Source organism: Lutra lutra, chromosome 4 (genome assembly GCF_902655055.1).
Source record: "Lutra lutra chromosome 4, mLutLut1.2, whole genome shotgun sequence".
In the NCBI taxonomy this organism is placed as follows: domain Eukaryota; kingdom Metazoa; phylum Chordata; class Mammalia; order Carnivora; family Mustelidae; genus Lutra; species Lutra lutra.
The window spans coordinates 155641416-155664192 of NC_062281.1; the positions used below are offsets into that span (position 1 = coordinate 155641416).

The 22777-nt window shown below is 39.4% G+C and overlaps 1 protein-coding gene across 3 annotated transcripts in view; it reads right to left on the bottom strand.

Moving 5' to 3' along the window:
- Nucleotides 1-22777, bottom strand: part of ZFYVE9 (zinc finger FYVE-type containing 9) — a 211978-nt gene that overhangs the window by 4497 nt on the left and 184704 nt on the right. For all 3 annotated transcript variants that reach the window (XM_047725413.1, XM_047725411.1, XM_047725412.1), the window contains 5 exons: nt 12028-12178; nt 9741-9821; nt 7165-7327; nt 2427-2532; nt 307-483 (listed from right to left, as the gene is read on the bottom strand). In XM_047725413.1, the coding sequence (XP_047581369.1) occupies nt 307-483; nt 2427-2532; nt 7165-7327; nt 9741-9821; nt 12028-12178 (678 nt within the window). The remainder of the gene's footprint in view (nt 1-306; nt 484-2426; nt 2533-7164; nt 7328-9740; nt 9822-12027; nt 12179-22777) is intronic.

Sequence of the window (22777 nt, forward strand, 5' to 3'; positions counted from 1 at the left end):
AGAAAGATTCCTGAGGGGTGGAACTGGGAAGTCTCAAAGAGGAGCACTGATGCCATCCACACATGGGTGGCAGGTCCTCAACACACTTCCCCTCCTTACCCCACACTCACAGTGGAGTCCCTGGAAGACGTTGAGGTGAGGAAGCCGAGGTTGAAATGGTTCAGCCAGTCTCACCAGGCAGCACATCTGGATACATTATTAACAGAGGGAAGGCCATCAAGTTTTCTTGATGCAGGAAAATTCACATGTCAGAAAATAGAGACACTGCTCAAGCCCAGCTTCCAAGGCTTTTAAGACTCTTCTTACCTGGTCTGAGTCAAGTGTCACACGAAGTCCTAGTTTAGTCATTCCATCTTCCTTCAAAAGCTTAAGGTGGGGACAGAGAGCAAGGCAAAAAGCCTTGGCAACATGCTCAGTCAATCGGCTATGATCGGCAGGATCACTCAGGCAACTGTGCTGGTCATCATTTTCTAGGAAAAACACCTGTTTCCCAAACAAGAGACTTTAGCCTTGTGCCCAGGAGATGTGGGGAAAAAAACAAGTGCATGAGCCCACTGTGTATGAGCACCCTGATCCCCTAAGATGTGCAGGAAGACATGACCTGCCTATCTCTCTGGTCTCGGCCATGGTCATAATAGTATGTTCTACTGAGAACCAGAAAAGGCTTACATTTAGCATTGTGTATTTCTAAAAGGTAATCCTTTTATGTAGACAATCTTCTGCAAAAATCTTCTTAGAATCTAGGAGAAGAGCTCTTACAGATTATGGGACCCAGCCCCGTCATGTTACATATCACTAAGAGAAGTGAGTTGCTCAAGTGCACAGAAGTCCTCAGAGGCAAGGCCAATTCAAGAATCTAAGTCTTTGGGCTTGCATCACAGAGTTTTCTTGTCACAAGGCCACGCCGCTGCTGAGGCCAGAACTGTACTAGTGTCCTTACAGCAAACTGAGCAGTGCACTAGGCACTGGACAGAATCAGAAGCACAGCAAAACTGGAACTGATAGTCATGAGTACTAGTCACATACAGGAGGGTCATGAGCAAGTCCTTTGACTTCTTAATGCCCAATTATGCCTTTAAAACAGAAAGCCCCTGTCCTCCTTCATTATTGTAATATGATACAAAAGCATAATATAGAAGATACAGATATGCAAACACACAATGCTTATATATACCACCCCAGGGCTTTCTGCTAGGTGGCTTATACTAAGTACTACAAAGGGGGCAGCCCGGAAGCCCCATGCACTAGTGAGAATAGCACCACAAAATGATGGGCAGAGCTCCACAGTGGACATCATAAGACTTCTGGCCCCTGCTCTGCCAGGCCTCTGTGCCTGTTTTCTCACTATGCAAATGAGATGGGTCACACTGCTACCTCACCGGATTACTGGGGAGCAAAAAGAAGGGAGAAGAGATGAAACTACTCGTAAGTGATAACGAGTTTCACATGGCCCAGACTCTGCACTACTTGAAATCTGTCAAAGGGATAATCATTACAAAGCAAGCTGCTGAGACCACCGAGCTGCAATGTGAAAACACTGAGTCTGGTGTGAAGGATAAGTTACTTGGAACAAAAGGTTGAGAAATGGAGAACAAGGTTCTAGTCTCTTGTTCTCATGAAGCCGCTGTGTGAACTTGGGTAAAGCATCAAACCTCTTTTAGCCTGTGTTACCTTGTGTGTAAAATGAAGCTAGGAGTCGAAGAATTTTTTTTTTTTAATTAAGACTTTTAAAGTTGCAAGGAATTCTAGAAGTCTTACCATTTAATGTTTTATTTTATGGAGGAGTATAACTCAGGTTCAAAAGAAATTAAGAGACCTACAACCTACACATTTATTCTCAGAGAATAAATTTCCTGATTTGTCTGAGATGTACAGCGTCCCTGCTAACTCCTGGTTAGCCTCTCATACAGCTTTCAGGAAAGGGAACATACGGTGGAAAAGAACTTGGGAGTTGGTTGAATCTGGGTCTGATGCAGAACTTTGCCATTACTCACTTGCCTTGTAATCTTGTACAATTTACTGAGTCTCTGAGCTTTAGTTTTCTTATTGGTGAAATAAGCCCATTTTTAAAAGACTATGTTACCTAAGAAACTTTTAACTGTGAGTACAGCATAACCAGCCCAGCATTCTGAAGAATATAGCACAGATGGTATATACTATTCAGAGAAGCGTCCTTCTTGAATTCTAATGCAAACGAATCTCTCAAAGCTTGTTAATAAAAAGGAAGAGAAATCAGATTGCTTTAGGCTGTCCTTGGTGGCATTTCTTCCTGGTGAGCTAACACAGGCCAGAGGGAATTGGAGTATCGAAAGTAAACAGATATTTTCTTTTTCTTAACCCTCCAGAATCAGCCCACAGTGTGTCTCTGAACCTTGCAACAAGTTGTACTCAAAGGGGATCAAGGATGCCAAGTTTCATTTCCTTACCTCTGTCCATCTGATGACTTTTCCATTTGCTTTATACTCTGATCCATGGAATATCTTCACACTTGTTATAGACTCCATGGACTTCCCATCTATAGGACTTATAACACTACAATTGAGGCAAAGGAAAGAGATGGAAGCAGCTCTTGAAGTTAGAAGAACCACTTCTCTTATCAAGTCTTGCTACTAATTACATTGGGTGCTTTGCTGAACACATCTCAGCAACAGATCATGGTAAGAGACACTGCACAAAAATGTACATGAAGAGAGCTCTCATGGGAGGGGACTGTGAACTGAAGTAATTCAAAAAACACATATAAAAAAAGAGCCATAATTCCAGGAGTTTGTTCTTTCAATGTAAAAAAAACTACTCAAACCTGCTCTCTTCTCCCAGCATTCCTTCCCAAATTCAGTGAGTGCATGGCCACCCATCCAATCTCAAGGTCCCCTCTGCTGTCACATACTCTGCTCCTAACCATAATAACATTCACACATCTGCCTCACAAATGAACTTCTAAAGGGGAGGGAATATGATACACTCACCTCTGTATGCTGTATTCCCAGTTCTGACACACTGCTTGGAATGTAGGAGTTTAATAAATATTTATTGATTAAAAGAATTATTTGACCAAGTATGTTAATTATAACAATGCTGGTGTAAGCTCATGAACAAGTATTTATATCATTATTACAACAAATACTCTTCAGTGGTAAATTATCACTCCTAGATTCCTGAATGGAAAGGCCATTTTTTATAGTCATTTCCTCTCCAAAATATAGCAAGTATAAATAGGTAGAGATTCACACTCACTCTGATGAGAATTCAAAATAATTGTCACAAAGATTCCAAACTCTTCCTAATAATTTTCAAACCTGTTTTTTAAGCTCTATGTAAAAAGATCAAATTGAACTTAAATTTCAGTATCAGGGACTCATTTCATTCACCTGAATTATAATTATTTAAACAACACTGAAATTAATCAAAAAAGGTCATTCCTGGGGTGCCAGGATGGTGCAGTGGGCTCAGGGTCAGACTCTGGGCTTCGGTCATGATCTTGTAGTTGTGAGACTGAGCCCCACGTTGGGCTCCATCCCCAGTGCAAAGTCCACTTCAGATTCTTTCTCCCTCTCCCTTCTCTCCTCCCCTTCCCCACTCATGTGCTCTCTCTCCCTAAAATGAATAAATAAAATATATTTTTTAAAGGGCACTCTGTTGATTAGAGTATTTTGAGAGGGATACCCAGACACAGAGGGACGAGCTAGAAAACATTCAATTTATAGACTACACACTAAACTGAATTCGAGAGTCTTCCCTAACTAGTTCTTGTCCTGTTTTCTAAGATGCTACCACTGGCACTTGCTGTAGGAAGGGGCAACCTGCTTGTTATTAGTTACTGATACCTTATGGCATCAGATTTTCAGATTATCAATTATTTGATCTAAATAAATAACCATGTTAATTTCCAACTATAATAGAGAATTCAACACAACTTGGTTTTGCAATTAAAATTTCCAGTGAAGTATGAGAAGATAAAGGGCTATTTGTAAAATAGGCACGTGTACTCATTGGTTTAGAAATTGCTTTTTTTGTTCAATAACAAAAGTTTAAGAGATTTTTTAAAAATCTGGTGTGCCGTGTTGTAAATGCCCTCTATTTGCTTTTGCTCCTGCCATTCTCTCAGACTGGAATGCCCATTCTGCCACAACTATGTGGCAAATACCTACTCATCCTATCAGATTCAGCTCAATCAGTACTATTTCTCTATGAAGGTCTTCTTGAATATTGCCCGAGCACCTCCACCAAGGTTCTTCTTTTCTTTCTTATCTTTACTGTATCCTACAGAGTTTTCTATGAGCATCTTCCATACTTGGAGCCCTTATTTATAACTATCTTTAAAACCAGACTGAACCACTTATCAGCAGGGAGTTTGTGGAATTTGTTTTTGTACTTCCAGAAACCTAGACATAGAACTATTGCCTGAGGCAAGAAGGGATGGACTGGATGGTAGAAAGTTGAATACAATGAGTTACGATATATTCGTTCAATCAACCAATTTTTAAACACCTACTCAGTGCCAGACAGTGTTTTAGGTGTTGGTGATACAGCAATAAATAAACCAGACAAAAATCCCTGCCCCTGGGCTGCCTGGGTGGCTCGGTTGGTTCAGCATCTGATTTGGGCTCAGGGTCCTGGGACTGAGTCACACATTGGGTTCCCCACGTAGCGGGGAGTCTGCTTCTCTCTCTGCCCTGACCCTCGCCACCTGCTCTTGCTCTCTCTGGCTCTTAAATAAAATCTTTAAAAAAATAAAAAATAAACGTCTTTAAAAAAATCCCTTGGGCGCCTGGGTGGCTCAGTGGGTTAAGCCTCTGCCTTCAGCTTAAGCCATGATCTCAGGGTCCTGGGATCAAGCCCGCATCGGGCTCTCTGCTCAGCAGGGAGCCTGCTTCCTCTTCTCTTTCTGCCTACTTGTGATCTTTGTCTGTCAAATAAATAAAATCTTAAAAAAAAAATCCCTATGACAGATGCTGGCAAGGATGTGGAGAAAGGGGAACCCTCCTACACTGTTGGTAGGAACTCAAGCTGGTGCAACCACTCTGGAAAACAGCATGGAGATTCCTCAAAAAGTTGAAAATAGAGCTATGCTATGACCCAGCAATCGCACTACTGGGTATCTAACCTAAAGATACAAATGTAGTGATCTGAAGGGGCACGTGTACCTGAATGTTTATAGCAGCAATGTCAATAGCCAAACTATGGAAAAAACCTAGATGTCCAACAACAAATGAATGGATAAAGAAGATGTGGTATATATATATATATATATATATATATATATACACACACACATACATACATACATACAGTGGAATACTATGCAGCCATCAAAAGAAATGAAATCTTGCCATTTGTGACGATGTGTATGGAACTAGAGGGTATTATGCTGAGCAAAATAAGTTAATCAGAGAAAGACAATTATCATATGATCTCCCTGATATGAGGAAGTTGAGAGGCAACGTGGGGGACTTGGTGGGTGGGGGAGAATAAATGAAACAAGATGGGATCGGGAGGGAGACAAACCATAAGAGACTCTTAATCTCACAAAACAAACTGAGGGTTGCCGGGGACGGGGGAGGGAGAGGGTGGTTGGGTTATGGACACTGGGGAAGGTATGTGCTATGGTGAGTGCTGTGAAGTGTGTAAAACTGGCAATTCACAGACCTGTACCCCTGGGGCTAATAATACATTATATGTCAGGGGCACCTGGGTGGCTCAGTGGGTTAAGCCTCTGCCTTCAGCTCAGGTCATGATCCCAGGGTCCTGGGATCGAGTCCCACATCAGACTCTCTGCTCAGCAGGGAGCCTGCTTCCTCCTCTCTCTGCCTGCCTCTCTGCCTACTTGTGATCTCTGTCTGTCAAATAAATAAAATAAAATCTTTAAAAAAAATACATTATATGTCAATAAAAAAATTTTAAAAAATTTTTAAAAATCCCTGCCCTTACAGAGTTTACATGCCAGGGGCAATGTAATAAGTGAAATGTACTTTATGTTAGAGAATTATAAGTTCTCTTGAAAAATATAATGTAAGAAAGGGGACAGGAAGTATTGGGAGTGGGAGAGAAGAAATGTGTATGGGAGGATTATAATTTAGATAGGTTGGCCAAGGAAGACCTTACGAGAAAATGACATTTTAGAAAGAATCTGAAAGTGGTGAAGGAGGAACTCATTTGGCTATCTTGGCTATTGAGGATAAGGGTAGAAGCAACAAACGTCTGAGAACAGCAAAAACAAACATCTGAGGGCAGAAGTAGAGTTGATGTGTTCAGGCAAGAAGGCAGGTGCTGCTTCTGTGAGGTAAGAGGGTGGGCAGATGGTGTGAGGCCATGTAAGTTGGAAAACACTCTGGCTTTTACCGTGAATAATACTGGAAGCCAGTGGTGGGTTTTGAGCAGAGAAGGGACATTGCTTTGGTTGCTGTATTAGAAAACAGATTAGGTTGGGGGGGGCAGGAGGAGCTGAAGACTAGGAACAAGAAAGCCAACTGAAGAACCCAATAACCTAGACCAAATGATGGTGGCCTGAACCACGATGGTGGCCAGAGAGGTAGTATGATTCTGGATACATGTTGAAATAAAATATAACAGGATATATAAAATATATGCTATAAATTGTAAGAGTACCAGGATTTACTATTGGGGTAGATGAAGGGTGTGAGAGAAAAAGAAGTTTCAAAGATGACCCCGAAGTTTTAGCTTGGGCCCTCAGAGAAGAGTTGCCATATACTGGCAAAGAGTATAGGACTTGAAGCCCAAGGAGGTGGTTTTAAGTCCTAGCCCTGCCACTTCCTGGCCTCTGAAGTCATTGAGCCTCTAGGTACTTGTTTACTCATCTATAAGATGGCAAAAACAACATTAGTTACTATCTCAAATGAAACAATGTTAGCAAAAGGGCTTTCTTTTTATAAAACCATAAAAGTTTTAGGTTATTACTATTACATTGATAACTTTAGAGTACTGTGTTATTTCATCAACTCCTTCCCCTCCACCCTTCTTCCAAAATATGCAGAGAAACTCCTTCAGAAATTAAGCCAAGAAACTAGAAATATAAATTTTATATTATATATATAAAGCTGTCCTTTCTCTTTGGGCTTTCAGTAAAGTTATAAATACCAGTGTAGGCAAAACCCAGAGCCCAGCCCATAACTAAATGCCACAATAGGGAAAGTACTCCACATTTACCCCTTGTTGACGTTTTTGTCATCGTCCACCCACTGGATGTAGATGTGCTCCTGGGGGTCCTCAGTGTCCGCCTTGCCGCAGGTGATGGTGAAGTCCTTCATGTCTCGCAGTGCCTGCCTCAAAGCATCCATGTTTTCTGCTGTGATCTGGACCATAACGCCATCTGAGAATCAGCACCAAGATCACATAGGTGGAAACAACGCAAAGCCAGGGAGAGGGGCAGATGATCACAGTACCTAGCAAATCCCTTTAGGATTAAATGTAAAACTGCGGCTGCTCTCTAAAGCTGACAGATACAGAGGTTTTGTTCTTTGAGCCAAATCTCTTACTTTTGAGAGTGCTATGAGAAGCAAACACCAAGACGGCTTCTGCTTAAAACACTTGCCTGTTGATTTCACTTCAGACACAACTGAGTTTCTCCTTAGACCACTTCAAAGGAAAACTTACACTCGGTCACATGCCTCTTCTGGACTGACAGAACTGTTTTCACTCTGGCCTTTATCATGCTCTAACTCATATTTATGTGTTCGTACCTCTGTGTCTCTCACCTTACTATCACTGCCCAGCATACAGTGAATGCCCAGTGAATGTTTGTTAAGTAAGTCACTGAGTAAACAACAGTAGTAGGAGAAGGGATAAATCCATTCACTGGCTAGCAACAAGACAAACCTACCACATGTGTTTCACACGAGCCACCATGCAGCCAACACATGGTAACTATTTTTTGGCCTGCTACCTACCCAAGACAAAGACAAACACTGAAATTCAGGTTGAAAGCTGACACATGTTCAGCAATTACCCTGCTTCACTGACATACAATTTTGTCAACTAAAATAATTCCATAAAAGAGTCAATAAAAATTTCATAAACAGGCAGCCAAGTGTTCAACTGACACACAGTGAAATACAAGACCTAAGAAATTTCCAATCCACAGACACAGCCATAACTTTTAAACACAGTACTTTGCATTATAAGGATCTATGTCAGTTCAAGTTATCATTTCCATTACATTTAAAGGGTATTTTTTTAATCTTCTTGTCAAGACACAATTTCAAATGTAGTTAATACTTGATCACATAGGTATTAGTCACTTAAGACCAATGACTGTTTAACTCCTAGATTTCTTAACAATTTCTTAATAGCATGCTTCTGCTTTATAGTCAAACTGTGAAATTTAGTTGTAAAATATTAAGGTACTTTGCTTTTCACTAGTTGCTTTATTAAGCTTACCAATAAAGGAGGTCAAAGCCATTATCTATTAACATAAGTAAGACAGTCTGTTCAGTTCAGTTAACACATTGGAGTTCAGCTTTCATACAGGGCACTGGAGTAAGCTACTGTAAAAATGAAAACCTGTCAGCATGTGTGGCAGACTGTACCTTCCAAGGGTCACCACAATATCTCCCGTCTCACATGCTTTCTCACAATGCTACCTTCCCATTTCCCCATTAAGAAGTAGAGTCTAATTGCTCTCCTCCTGAACATGAGAAGGCTTATGACTACTTCCAGCACTAGAGTATGGTGGAAGTGACATCGGGTGACACTTGAGACTGGGTCATAAGAAGCAACTTGGGTTCTGCCTTTTGCTAGAACACATGAGCCTGCACTAAGAAGTCCAGCTACCCCAAGGCTGCCATGGCATGGTAGGGAGTCAAAGTGTGAGCACTTCAGTCTCCACCTCTAGTCTTTAAATCAATCCAGGCCAGCCCCCAAGACATGTGAGTGAACAAACCTTCAGATAATTTGAGCTTCCAGCTATCAAGTCATCCCAGCTGAGGCCCTGGACATCACTGAGCAGAGTCAAGCCATCCTGCACTACCGTGTCAAGATTCCTGACCCAGAGGAATCAGTGAACATATAAATACTTGCTTTAACCCATTAAGTTCTAGGTTAAATTTGTTATGCAACAAGAGTAACCAGAATCAAAATACAGGAATAATCAATTGACAAAAAATAAACAGTATGCTCATTAGCCTTTCATTAACTCCCATTTAATTAGTTTTTGTCAAGATATGTGTCATGTCTACTCTAATTATAGCAAACCAGCAGCAAGCACATCCCATTCTGTACCCCAAATGATGACCGCAGCACTCCTGTGAGTTAAGGCAGACTGAACCTCATCTATATACTTAGAGACTGGAGCCCAATGATATATCTGAACTCAGACTTAGCCCCCTTGAGTACCCTACTCCAGAGCTCTGAAAGGCCATCTTTTAATTTTTATATTACTTTTCCATAATATCGCTACGACTTACTTCTTTGGAGAACTGAACACCTATATGACAGTATTAATTAACTTAGTACTAAGATGCTATTGTATAAAATAATAGGAGTCAGAAGTCTACTGTAGAAGTGTCATGGTTTCATTAACATTTCTTGCTTTTTTTAAAAACTTTATTATTATATTGTTATTATTTATGTAAGTTCTAAGCCAACATGGAGCTTGAACTTAGGACCCTGAGATCAGAGTCACATGCTCTACCAACTGGGCCAGCCAGGCACTCCAACATCCTTGCTTTTTAGTTATATGATTAGGACTAAACTAATACACATGCAGTAAATAACTTATTCTTTACCTTCCACAATACTGGATTTGGCAAGATATCCGGAGGAAGATTTCAGAGCGCCACTGAACACAAAGAAACTGGCACCTGTCACTAAACAGAATATAAATAGTTCAGTGTAGACCCGGAGATATAAAGACTGAGAACAATATGAAATATTTGATAGTTGCTAACTCCAACCATCATCATACAGAAAACAAAAAACACCAACTCTATACAGCACAATACACAAGTAACTAATAATTCTGATGCCTATGATAGCTTTAGGAATGAAGTTTTAAGATACACTCCCTCATTTTGTTTTTCTCTCCCTCCAATCAAGAATTAAAGAATCTTACAAGTGAAGAAATCTCAGTGGTCAAGTCTAGGACTTGGCAAACTACAATCTGCTTGGCCTGAAGCCTATTTTTATAAGTAAAATTTTATTGGAAGACAGTCATGTCCACTCATTTGCATATTGTCTGTGGCAGTTTTTGAAGTATGCCAGAACTGAGTAACTGGTGACAAAGACAACAAGCTTGCAATGCCTAAAATATTTATCACCCAGCCATTCACAGAAAAAGTTTGCTGACCCCTGATCTAATATTGTTTTTTTTTAGATGAAATACATTTTGAAGACAGAGATATGGCTGGCAACCATTTTATTGACCTGGTGCAGTTCTTTTAAAAAAATAAATTACTTATTTAAAAGACAAACACCTGTTACCATTATCTTGTCATAAAAGAAAGGACAATCACATTTAGTTTTAAGAAAATTTCACTATGCCCCTCCACATCTTTTTAATTTTTTAAAAATTAAACACCCAACACGGACCTCAGACTTAACAACAGGGAGATGAAAAGTTGTGTGTTCCACCCACTGAGCCAGCCAGGAGCCCCTATGCTCCTCCACATCTTAAACTGGATGAAGTAATCCAACTCCCTGCCCACTGGCCCTGCAAATTCTCTAACACGTGGACATCCAGCCTTTATCAAAGACTCCTAGTGACAAGGAGCCCACAATGGCACAAAGCGGCCCATTCTACTTCTCGGTAACTCTTGGCCTTACATAATGTGCTCTCAAACTGAGTCCAGATCTAGATTCCTATAACTTTGACTCAGTGGTGCTGGTTCTGACCTTTTGTAGCTATAGAGAATAAACTGAATCTTATTTCCACATGCCAGAAAACCTTAAAAATATAGTTATTTTCCCCCTCTTTCAATCTAGACTTTTCCAGATTAAACATGTATACTTTTTTCAAAAGATCTTCCTTGACCTCGTTTCCAAATTTTTCACAGGCCTTGAATCATTCTCTAAAGAACCTCCAGTTTTATCAATGGTTATCATCAATTACATTAATGATATCCAGAACTTAATTCAAATATTCTAGGTATCCTTTGACTAATAGAGAGCATTGTGGACGTATCACCCATCTTATTTTGGATATCATATTGAATATACATGTGACAAAGACCTTTTATGCCTTTACTGAAGACAATGACCTATGTCACCGACAGCCAGAGAAGTGTTTCATAAAGCATACTAAAGAAAGCTAGTTATGAGAAATATTCTGAGGAAAAACAAGATTCGTAGTCAAATAAATTTGAGAAGGGCCAGGCCCCTATCTTCCTTTTGGAAATTAAAATACACATCAGCCTGTTAAAGGCTCTGAAAGTCCTATAGTAAATCTGTTTAAACTTGTTTAACCTAGGATTTCTCCGTTTAATGTTTTATGCAATACTTCCACTTATTTATTTTTTTACAACCATAGAACCTGATAAGACACCTTAAGGAATCCCAGCATAAGCGATGCTTCTTAAATTTCAATATGCATTTGAACACAGGGACTTGTTAAAAAACAAATTCTAATTTAGCAGATTTTGGGTATAGATTCTTCATTTCTAACAATCTCCCCAGTGATAAGGCCACACTATGAGTACTACTGAACCAAGAAGCTTTCAAAATCCAGTCAACCTATTAATTAATATTCTTTGGATATGGTCATTCAACAAGTTTCAAATCTATCTAAGCATATTCTCACTAAGGGGCCTTGTCGCCTACCTTCAAATATCAATTCGAGCCCGGCTAATATCCCGAGGCAGTATTTTCAAATTTTCCCTTTATTAGTAGAGATCCCATTTGCAACTCTGCATATGGCTACTGCTGAGCCAGTGTAATCTTAGAGAATCAGGTTGGAAAGTTTAATTTCATCAAATTGTTTGTGGCCACCTAGCTAGAAAGCGAGAGTTATGGGGCTGAGATATCCAACTTTCCAAGTCCAGTACAATTCTTACCATGTCAATCAGCTCAAATACTCACCCTTTCTGGGCTGATTGTGAATACTGATAGCCTGGGTCTGATAATTTCCATCATCATTCTGTACACACACAAGATGAGAGTCTGCCTTCTCATTGAAGCATGCACCTCCTGCCAGGACATGCTCATTGGACTTGTTCATGGCTTTCATCATCTGTAATCAAAGAAGAGGGTTAACTTTCTTATTCTGCCAAAAATGGGCATTTTTTTGGTCTGGCACAGCACAACTCCTTTACCTCAAAGATAAAAAACAATAAGGAAAACACAGTGAAAAAGCAATCACCATTGGAAAAAAACTCAACATACACAAAAATTCCCTGTGTAGTTTATAGGTGATTTGTGTTATAACCTAAGTAAGCACATGACATATTTTGTATTCACCTCTTCGGTATTTGTGTTGCTGCACTGAACTCAAGTAACATTTGTTTAGCTAATTACAGTAATTTCTCCCACCCACTGGATTCTCTGAGGATATACACACTGAAATTTTAAGTCAAAAGAATGTTCCATATGTAAGTACATCTGCCCTCTTTTCCCATATCCACACAAAGGAATGTTTTCCTCTAGAAATATATAAACTCTATTGCTTAATTTTACTAACTTACATTTGAAATCATCAGTGAAATCACTTAATAATACATTGCTTTGTGTTTTTTTCAAGTTTTTATTTAAATTCCATTGAGTTAACATACATAACTTCTCCTGAAGTTACACTTATATACAACACCCAGAATCATTATAAGAACTACCCTCAATACCCATCACCTATTTAACTCACTCCCCTGCCAACCTCCCCTCTAACAGCCCTCAGTTTGTTATTTGTAGTTAAGAGTCTGTTTTATGGTTTGCCTCTTTTTCCCCCTTATGTTCATGTTTCATTTCTTAAATTCCACATGAGTGAAATCACATGGTATTTATCTTCCTCTGACTTATTTCACTTAGCATAATACATTCTAGCTCCATTCACATCGTTGCAAATGGCAAGAGTTCATTTTTTGATGGCTGCATAATATACACCACATCTTCTTTATCCATTCATCAGTCGATGGACATTTGGGCTCTGTTCATAATTTGGCTACTGTTGATAATGCTACTATGAACAGCGGGGTGCATGCGTTCCTTTGAAACAATAACTTTGTATCTTTTGGGTAAATACTTAGTAGTGCAATTGCTGGGTTGTAGGGTAGTTTTATTTTCAAGTTTTTAAGCAATTTCCATAGTGCTCTCCAGAGTAGTTGCACCAGTTTGCATTCCCACCAACAGTGCAAGCAGGTTCCTCTTTCTCCACATCCTTGCAACGTCTGTTTCCTGTGTTGTTAATTGTAGCCATTCTGACAGGTGTGAGGTGGTATATCTCACTGAGTTTTAATTTGTTATTTCCCTGATGATGAGTGATGTCGAGCATCTTTTCACATGTCTGTTAGCCATCTGGATATCTTCTTTGGAAAAATGTATGTTCTTGTCTTCTGCCCATTTCTTAACTGGATTATTTGTTTTTTGAGTGTTGAGTTTGGTTACGTTCCTTATAGATTTTGGATACTAACTCTATCAGATATGTCATTTGCAAACATCTCCCATTCTGAAGGTTGCCTTTTAGTTTTGTTGATTATTTCCATTGCTCTGCAGAAGCTTTTTATCTTGATAAAGTCCTAATAGTTCATTTTTGCTTTTGTTTCGCTTGTCTCTGGAAACTTACCTAGTAAGAAGTTGCTACAGCTGATGTCAAAGAGGTTGCTGCCTGTGTTCTCTAGGATTTCGATGGTTTCCTCATATTTAGGTCTTTAATCCATATTTAGGTCTTTAATCCATTTTGGGTATTTCTGTGTATGGTTTAGGAAAGTGGTCCAGTTTCATTCTTCTGCATATTTTTGTCCAGTTTTCACAGCACCATTTGTTGAAGAGATGGCCTTTTTCTCATAGCTAATATAATCTTCAATGGGGAAAAGCTGAGAGCTTTTCCTTTAGGGCCAAGAATAAGACAGGGACGTCTACTCTTACCATTGTTATTTAACACAGCAATGGAAGTCCTAGACTCAGCAATCAGATGACCAAAAAAAGTAAAAGGCATCCAAATTGGCAAGGAAGATGTCAAACTTTATTTTCAGATGACATGATACTCCATGTAGAAAGCCTGAAAGACTCCACCAAAAAATTGCTAGAACTGATATATGAATTCAGCAAAGTTGCTATAAAATCAATGTACAGAAATCTGTTACATTTCTATACACCCATAATGGAGCAGCAGAAGGAGAAATCAAGGAATTGATCCCATTTACAACTGCACCAAAAATCGTAAGATACCTAGGAATAAATCTAACCAAAGAGGTAAAAGATCTGTACTCTGAAAACTATAGAATACTCATGAAAGAAATAAAAAAGACACAAAGAAATGGAAAAGCATTCCATGCTCATGGACTGGAAGAACAAATATTGTTAAATGTGTACGCTACCCAAAGCAATCTACATATTTAATGCAATCCCTATCAAAATACCACCAGCATTTTCATAGAGCTAGAATAATCCTAAAATCTGGTATGGAACACAAAAGACCCTGAAGAGACAAACCAATCTTGAAAAGAAAGCAAAGCTGGAGGCATCACAATCCCAGACTTCAAGTTATATTACAAAGCTGTGGTGATGAAGACAGCATGGTATTGGTACAAAAACAGACACACAGATCAATGGAACAGAACAGACACCCCAGAAATGGACCCACAACTATATGGTCAACTAGTCTTCGAAAAAGCAGGAAAGAATATCTAATGGAAAAAAGACAGTCTCTTCAACAAATGCTTTGTTCTTATAAAAAGATTTAAGATAGTAATTCTGAACCTAACCTGAAAAAACTCACAGGCTACCATTTTATATCTAGTAAGCAAATCTAATCTGAACTCATGTTATCTCAGTAATAACTCTGGCTTCTGACTGAAACAGGATAGTGATAATTTGTTTTCTAGTTTCCATTTTTTCCCTCATGCCATCCCATTTGTCCACCTTCCTGATTCAACCCTTTCAATGGCTTTAATCTTTCAAAAATCTAGTCCAAAACTTTTGTTTTACTCCGCTCTTCCTCTTACATTACAAACTGCAGTACTACAGTATGAGAAATACCAGATGAGTGTTCTGACACCTTTATATTCCTGTATCAACAGAGTCAAAACAAAATAATGTGAGGTGAAATTCACATACATAAAATTAACCATTTCAAAGTGAACAATTCAGTGGCATCTAATACATTAACAATGTATTTATTAATTAACCTTTACTTAGTTCCAAAACAATTCCATCACTCCAAAGTAAAAAAACCTTCCTCTAACTGGTTTCTTCCTCTCCTAATCCTAACCATCAATCTGCATTCTGTATGAATTTATTCTGGCTATTTCACACAAATGGGACCATATAATATGTGACCATTGTGTCTAGCTTCTTTCACTTATGTAATGTTCTGGAAGCTCATCCATGGTGTAGCATGTACCAGTACTTCTTTTTATGGCTGAATAAACACGACACAACATATACACATACAATATACAATATTACTGCATCAGAGTTTAGCATCTATCCATCCATGCACATTTCGGCTATGCCGATCTTTTGACTCACTGTGAATAGTGCTACTCTAAGTATAGGTGTAGATGTACTTGTTTGTGTAACTGTTTTCAATTCTATTGGGGTATATACCTTGGACGGGGAAATTGCAGGGCCATACAGTAATTCTATGTCCACTTTTAGGGGAAGGAAGTTGCCAAACTGCTTTTCATAGAAGGGAGGAACCATTTTATATCTTCACCAAATAACAGTATAAGGAGGCCCAATTTCTCTATATCCTTGTTTGACACCGTTTATTTTCTGTTGTTTTTTTATAAGCCCCACAATCCCTAGTAGGTTGTGTAAGCAGTACTCATATGGTGTTGGATTTGCATTTGACTAATAATGTTAAGCATCTTTTCATCTGCTCATTGGCCATCTGAATATCTTCTTTGGAGAAATGTCTATATAAGTTGTTTGCCCATAAAAAAAGAAAGAAAGAAAGAAAGAAAGAAAGAAAGAAAGAAAGAAAGAAAGAAAGAAAGAAAGATTTCATTTATGGGCGCCTGAATGGCTCAGTCAATTAAATAGCTGCCTTTGGCTCAGATCATGATCCCAGGGTCCTGGGACCGAGCCCTGTGCTGGGCTCCCTGCTAAGGGGGAACCTGTTTCTCCCTCTCCCTCTACCCCACCCCTTGCTCATGCTTTCTCTCACTCTCTCAAGACAGAGCAAGCAGGGGGAGAGGCAAAGGGAGGAGAGACTCTCAAGCAGACTCCACACTGAGTGCAGAGCCCCATGACAGCTGGATCCCACAACCGTGAGATCATGACCTGAGCTGAAACCTAGAGTCAAGCACTCAACCAACTGAGCCACCCAGGTCCCCCAAGTCCACCATCCATTTCAAAAAATACATAGTGTCGGGGCGCCTGGGTGGCTCAGTGGGTTAAGGCCTCTGCCTTCGGCTCAGGTCATGATCCCAGCATCCTGGGATCGAGCCCCTCATCAGGCTCTCTGCTCAGCGGGGAGCCTGCTTCCTCCTCTCTCTCTCTCTGCCTGCCTCTCTGCCTACTTGTGATATCTGTCAAATAAATAAATAAAATCTTAAAAAAATACATAGTGTTTTATTGGTTTCGGGTGTACAATACAGTGATACAACAATTCCATACATCACACAGCGTTCATCACAACAAGAGCACTCCTTAATCCCCATCACCTATTTAATCCACCTTCCACCCATGTCCCCTCTGGTAACCATTAGTTTATTCCCTGTTTTCTGTAATTAAAAGTTGTTTTCTTCATTTGTTTCTTTCTCTTTCTCCCCACTTTGCTCATCTGTTTTGTTTCTTAAATTCCACATAAGAGTGAAATGATATGGTATTTGTCTTTCCCTGATTTATATCAAAGCCTTATACTCTCCAGCTCCATCCATGTCCTTGCAAATGAGAAGATTTCATTCTTTTTGATGGCTGAATAATATTCCACTGTGTACATACACCACTCTTCTTTATCCATTCAACACTTGATGGACATTTGGGCTCTTCCATAATTTGGCTATTGTAAATAATGCTGCTATAAATATAGGGGTACATGTACACCTTTGAATTCATGTTTTTGTATTCTTTGGGTAAATATCTAGTACTGCAATTGCTGGGTCAGAGGGTAGTTCTAATTTTAACTTTCTTTTTTAAGATTTATTTATTTGAGAGAGACAGAGAGTGCTCATGTGTGAGTGGGAGAGAGGCAAAGGGAGAGGGAGAACCTCCAGCAAACTCCCCACTGAGCACAGAGCCCGAAGAAGAGCTCAATTCCACAATTCCTGGGATCAGGAATTCCTGGGATCAATTCCTGGGATCGTGACTTCGGCCAAAATCAAGAGTCAAAAACGCTTAATCAACTGAGCCACCCAGGCACCATATCTATTTTTAAACTTTTTTTTTTTTAAAGATTGTATTTATTTATTTGATAGAGATCACAAGTAGGCAGAGCAGCAGGCAGAGAGAGAGGGGGAAGCAGGCTCCCCCCGATGTGGGGCTCGATCCCAGGACCCTGAGATCATGACCTGAGCCAAAGGCAGAGGCTTTAACCCACTGAACCACCCAGGAGCCCCTCTATTTTTAACTTTTTGAGGAACTTCCAGACTGTTTTACACATTGGCTGTACCAGTTTGGATTCCTACCAATGGAGCATCAGTGTTCCTTTTTCTCCACATCCTCACCAACACCCGTTGTTCCTGTGTTGCTGACTTTAGCCATTCTAACAGGTGTGAGGTGGTATCTCATTGTTTCCCTGATGGTAAGTGATGACGAACATCTTTTCATGTGCCTGTTGGCCATCTGGATGTCTTACTTAAAGAAATGTCTATTCATGTCTTCTGCCCCATTTTAATTAGATTATTGTTTTTTGGGTGTTCAATTTGATTATTCTTTATATATTTTGGATATTTACCCTTTATTGGAATAAATCATTTGCAAATATCTTCTCCCATTCTACAGGTTGCCTTTTAGTTTTGTTGATTGTTTCCTTTGCTGTGCAGAAGCTTTTTATTTTGATGCAGTCCCAATAGTTTATTTTTGCTTTTGTTTCCCTTGTCTCCGGGAACATATCTAGAAAAAGTTGCCCTTTGCCCATTTTTTTTTTTAAAGATTTTATTTATTTATTTGACAGAGAGAGATCACAAGCAGGCAGAGAGGCAGGCAGAGAGACAGGAGGAAGCAGGCTCCCTGCTGAGCAGAGAGCCCGATGCGGGACTCGATCCCAGGACTCCGAGATCATGACCTGAGCCGAAGGCAGCGGCTTAACCCACTGAGCCACCCAGGCTGCCCCCCTTTGCCCATTTTTAATGGGACTGTCTTATTGTTGAGTCACAAGAATTCTTTATATCTTCTAGATATGACCCTTGTCAGATGTATGATTTGCAAATATTTTCTCCCATGTATAGGCTGTCTTTTACTTCCTTGTTAATGTCTTTGAATGAAAAAAATATTTTAATTTTTATTAAGTCCAATCTATTTTTTCTTTTGTTACTTGTCCTGTTGTAAATTATCTGAGAATCCATTGCCAAATCCAAAGTTAAGAAATTTACTGTCATGGTTTATTTTTTTTCAAAGAGCTCCATCATTTTAGCTCTATATTAGGCCACCGATGCATTTTCATTTTTAAGATTTTATTTATTTGTCAGAAAGAGAGAGAAAAAGCTCACAAGCAGGGGGAGCAGCAGGCAGAGGGAGAATAGCCTCCCTGCTGAGCAGGAGCCCAATGTGGGACTGGATCCCAGGACCCCAGGATCATGACCTGAGCTGAAGGCAGATTTTAACTGACTGAGCCACCCAGATGTCCCCACTGATCCATTTTCAATTAAGTTTGATATATGGCGAGTAGGGGCACAATTTCATTCTTTTACATGTGGAAATCCAGTTGTCCTAGCATCGTTTGTTGAAGGCTATTCCTTCACCATTAAATGGTCTTGGCCCCCTTGTCAAAATCAACTGACCATAAATGTATGGATTTATTTCTGGATTCTTAAGTCTATTCCATACTAGTACCACACTATTTTGATAACTGTAGTCTTGCAGTAAGTTTTGAGAATGGGAAGGATGATTCCTCCAATTTGTTCTATACAAGATTATTTTGGCTTTGCAGACCCTTGCAATTCCAAAAGAACTTGAGTACTGGCTTCTTCTTTTCTGGGGGAAAAAAAAAAAGGCTACTGGAGTTTTGATAGGGCTTGCACTGGATCCGAAGATCCACTCTGAATGATATGTCTTCCCATTTAGTTAGGTTTTCTTCATTTCTTTCAGCAATGTTTGTAGTTTTTAAAGTATAAGTCTTTTACTTTCTTGGTTAAATTTATTCCTAGATAGTTTACCAATACAATTCTAAGATATCATGATCTCCTGGCTTTATTTTGTTTAGTGTTTGCACTAAAATTTGTAGACCTGTTTCTCTACTCTGCTTATAAAATTGTAAAGCAACCTAAAAAATCATAGCAAGTAATTCAACCAAGTACCTCTTACAAGATAATGGGATTCAGACCCTTCCTAAAACTCGTGAATTAGTGAAAATGACATACCAGTAAAAGGCAAGGAAACAATTGTTGTGACAACAGTATGTGCAAAATAGTTAGCATCCATGGAAGGTCAACCTTGAGCCAGGAACTGAGCTAAATGCTACTCAGGTCTTATCTCAAAGGCTATTTTAGCATATCAAGTGAAGGTACAGAAGCTTTTTTCTTTCTTTCTTTCTTTCTTTTTTTCAATTATTTATTTTGACAGACAGAGATCACAAGTAGGCAGAGAGGCAGGCAGAGAGTGAGGGGGGAAGCAGGCTCCCCCGCCGAGCAGAGAGCCCGATGCGGGCGGGGCTCGATCCAGGACCCTGGGATCATGACCTGAGCCAAAGCAGAGGCTTTAACCCACTGAGCCACCCAGGCGCCCCAGAAGCTTTTTCTTCCTGTGTTTCCCATCCCAGAGTCTAGCCATCCCCGAAGATTATAATTGTTAAGCCAGTTAAAAGAATATAATTCTAGGAATGATTGTGTCAAGGAATGTATGAAGAGTTATAACATCTAATCCATCTCTGAATTAACGTGCCACATCCTTCAATTTCCTGGATCTCATGTTAAAAGGACAGTTTATTTAATCTTCTGATTTAAAGTGGAAAGAAATTTATATGCACGGAAGTTCCAAAGACCCTGAGGAACAGCTACAATTTCTATATATTGTGTAAGGCTTGGCACAGGGCCTTGTTTACAGTAGGTGCTCAATAAATATTTGCTGAATATACTAATTAGTTAACCATATTAAATAGGGATGGATTTGGAGGGTTTGCCTTATTCATGAAGTTATATGGAGAGTAAATGTTGTTAGCATGATTTAAAAAAATGTTTTTTGGTTCATATATAATTGCAGTGTCACATAGATTAGGTACCTAATAAATTTTAAACAATTCTAGAAACATTTATCAAGTGATTGACAATGACTTTAGGTAGAAAGATATTGCAGGGACATGGAAAATTTATGAAAGCCTGTACCAGAGATAAAAATGAAGAAAGAAAGAGAGACTCTCTGCCCTCAGGGGACTCAAAATTCAGAGCAGAAGGGTTTCATACTCATCAGCTATACAAGTTACATGAATAAAGAAAGCTAGGAAAACAGAGGAAAGAAAGAATGATACTGTCTGGGGAATGGAGAATCTAGGAAGGATTCCTAAAAGGTAAAACATTTGAATTGGCTATGAATTCAGATAAAGAGAAAATCATGAGTGAAGGAAAAGAAATGGAACTGAGAAAAGAACACTGAGTTGAGTAATGATGGAATAGAGAGGAATATCCTTGCCTGGAGATATTCTGGAACAATATAAACATCTTTCCCATCAGCTGGAGTTCACCTGTGTCCTGAAGCTAGCACCCATCTTCAAGTCCTGTGGTACATTCCCTCTAAACCTACTTTGTGGAGGACTATTCTCATGAGTGGATGCTGTACTTTGTCAAATGCTTTTTTCTACATCTACTGAAGTGATCATATGGTTATCCTTTCTCTGTTGATGTGATATATCACACTGATTGATTTGTGAATAGTGCACCATATTTGCATCCCAGGAATAAATCCTACTTGATCATGGTGAATAATTTTTTTTTGTGAATAATTTTTTTAATCTATTGTGGATTTGCAACTCCTTTCATTCTTTTGAAAAGAAGACTATCAGCTCCTCCTCCCTAAGAGAAAAGAAATGTATTCTTTGAAAGCCAGAAAATAAAACATTCCCTCAGACAGATTTTAGGGCCATCTGTTCTTGCTAGTGCTACAATGAACCTATGAAATCACGCTTTTGTAAGTTCACCATTTCTCTGAAGAGTATGTGTAGCCTTGAATAAAATACACCGAAGCTCCTATTTCAGTATCACAGAGTGGGAAGTAATCTCAAGAGGCCATCCAGCCTAAATTATACTAGATGGGGAATTGTACAGACATATAATTTCACAGAGTCTTGCATTATATCACAACCAACATAAATTTCTCTATTCTTTGGTACCTGAGTAAAGGATTAACAAAACTTTTGAGACTTGAGATTTTGACATTAGGCTAATTCTTTGGCTCTATCCCACAGCAACCTGATAATAGGTTGAATGCACACTATGTTTAAAAAAAAAAAAAACCTGATTTTTTACAATTATATTTAAACTTGACAAAACATACATATTTAAAATGTACGATCTGATGAATTTTGACATGTGTATACCCCCATAAAAAGAGCATTTGAAATCACTCTCTACTCTGTTCCATTGATCTATAGTATGCATTTACAGCAAAATAATACCATCTTGATTACTCTACCGTTTAAATAAGCCTTAACATCAGGTAGTACAAGTACTTGAATTATGTTCTTTTTTCAAAGTTGTTTTGGCTAGGGGCATTTGGGTGGCTCAGTCAGTTAAGCATCTGCCTTCAGTTCAGGTCATGATCCCAGGCTCCTGCAACTAAGCCCTACATCAGGCTCCCTGCTCAGCAGGAAGTCTGCTTCTTCCCTCTTCCTCTGACCCTCCACTGCCCTCCACTTCGCTCATGCTCTCGCTGTCAAATAATAAATCTTTTTTTTTTAAAGTTTGTTTTAGGGGTGGCCTGGTGGCTCAATGGGTTAGGCCTCTGCCTTCTGGCTCAGGTCATGATCTCAGGGCCTGGGATCGAGCCCCACATCCAGCTCTATGCTCAGCAGAGAGCCTGCTTCCCCCATCTCTCTCTGCCTGCCTCTCTGCCTACTGGGATCTCTCTCTGTCTGTCAAATAAATAAATAAAATCTTTTTAAAAAGTTGTTTTAGCTACTCTATGTTCCTTGTATATCCATATAAATTTTAAACTCAGCACCCAATTTAAAACAACAACAACAACAACAACAACAAACCCTGCTGGCATTTTGACTGGGATTGTGTTGAAGCTATGGGATCAATTTTGGGACAACCGACAACAAGATTGAATCTTCCAATCCATAAACACAGTATCTCTCTTTACTTATTTGGGTCTTCTATTTATTTTTTTAAGATTTTCTTACTTGAGAGAGAGAGAGAGCAGGAGGGGGTTGGGGGGGAGAGAAATCTAAAGCAGACTCCACACTGAGCACAGAGCCCAATGTGGGGCTCAATCTCATGATCCAAGGGCTCATGACCTGAGTTGAAGTCAAGTTCAGAGGCTTAAATGAAGTCAAGTCAGAGGCTTAAGCTGAAGTCAAGTC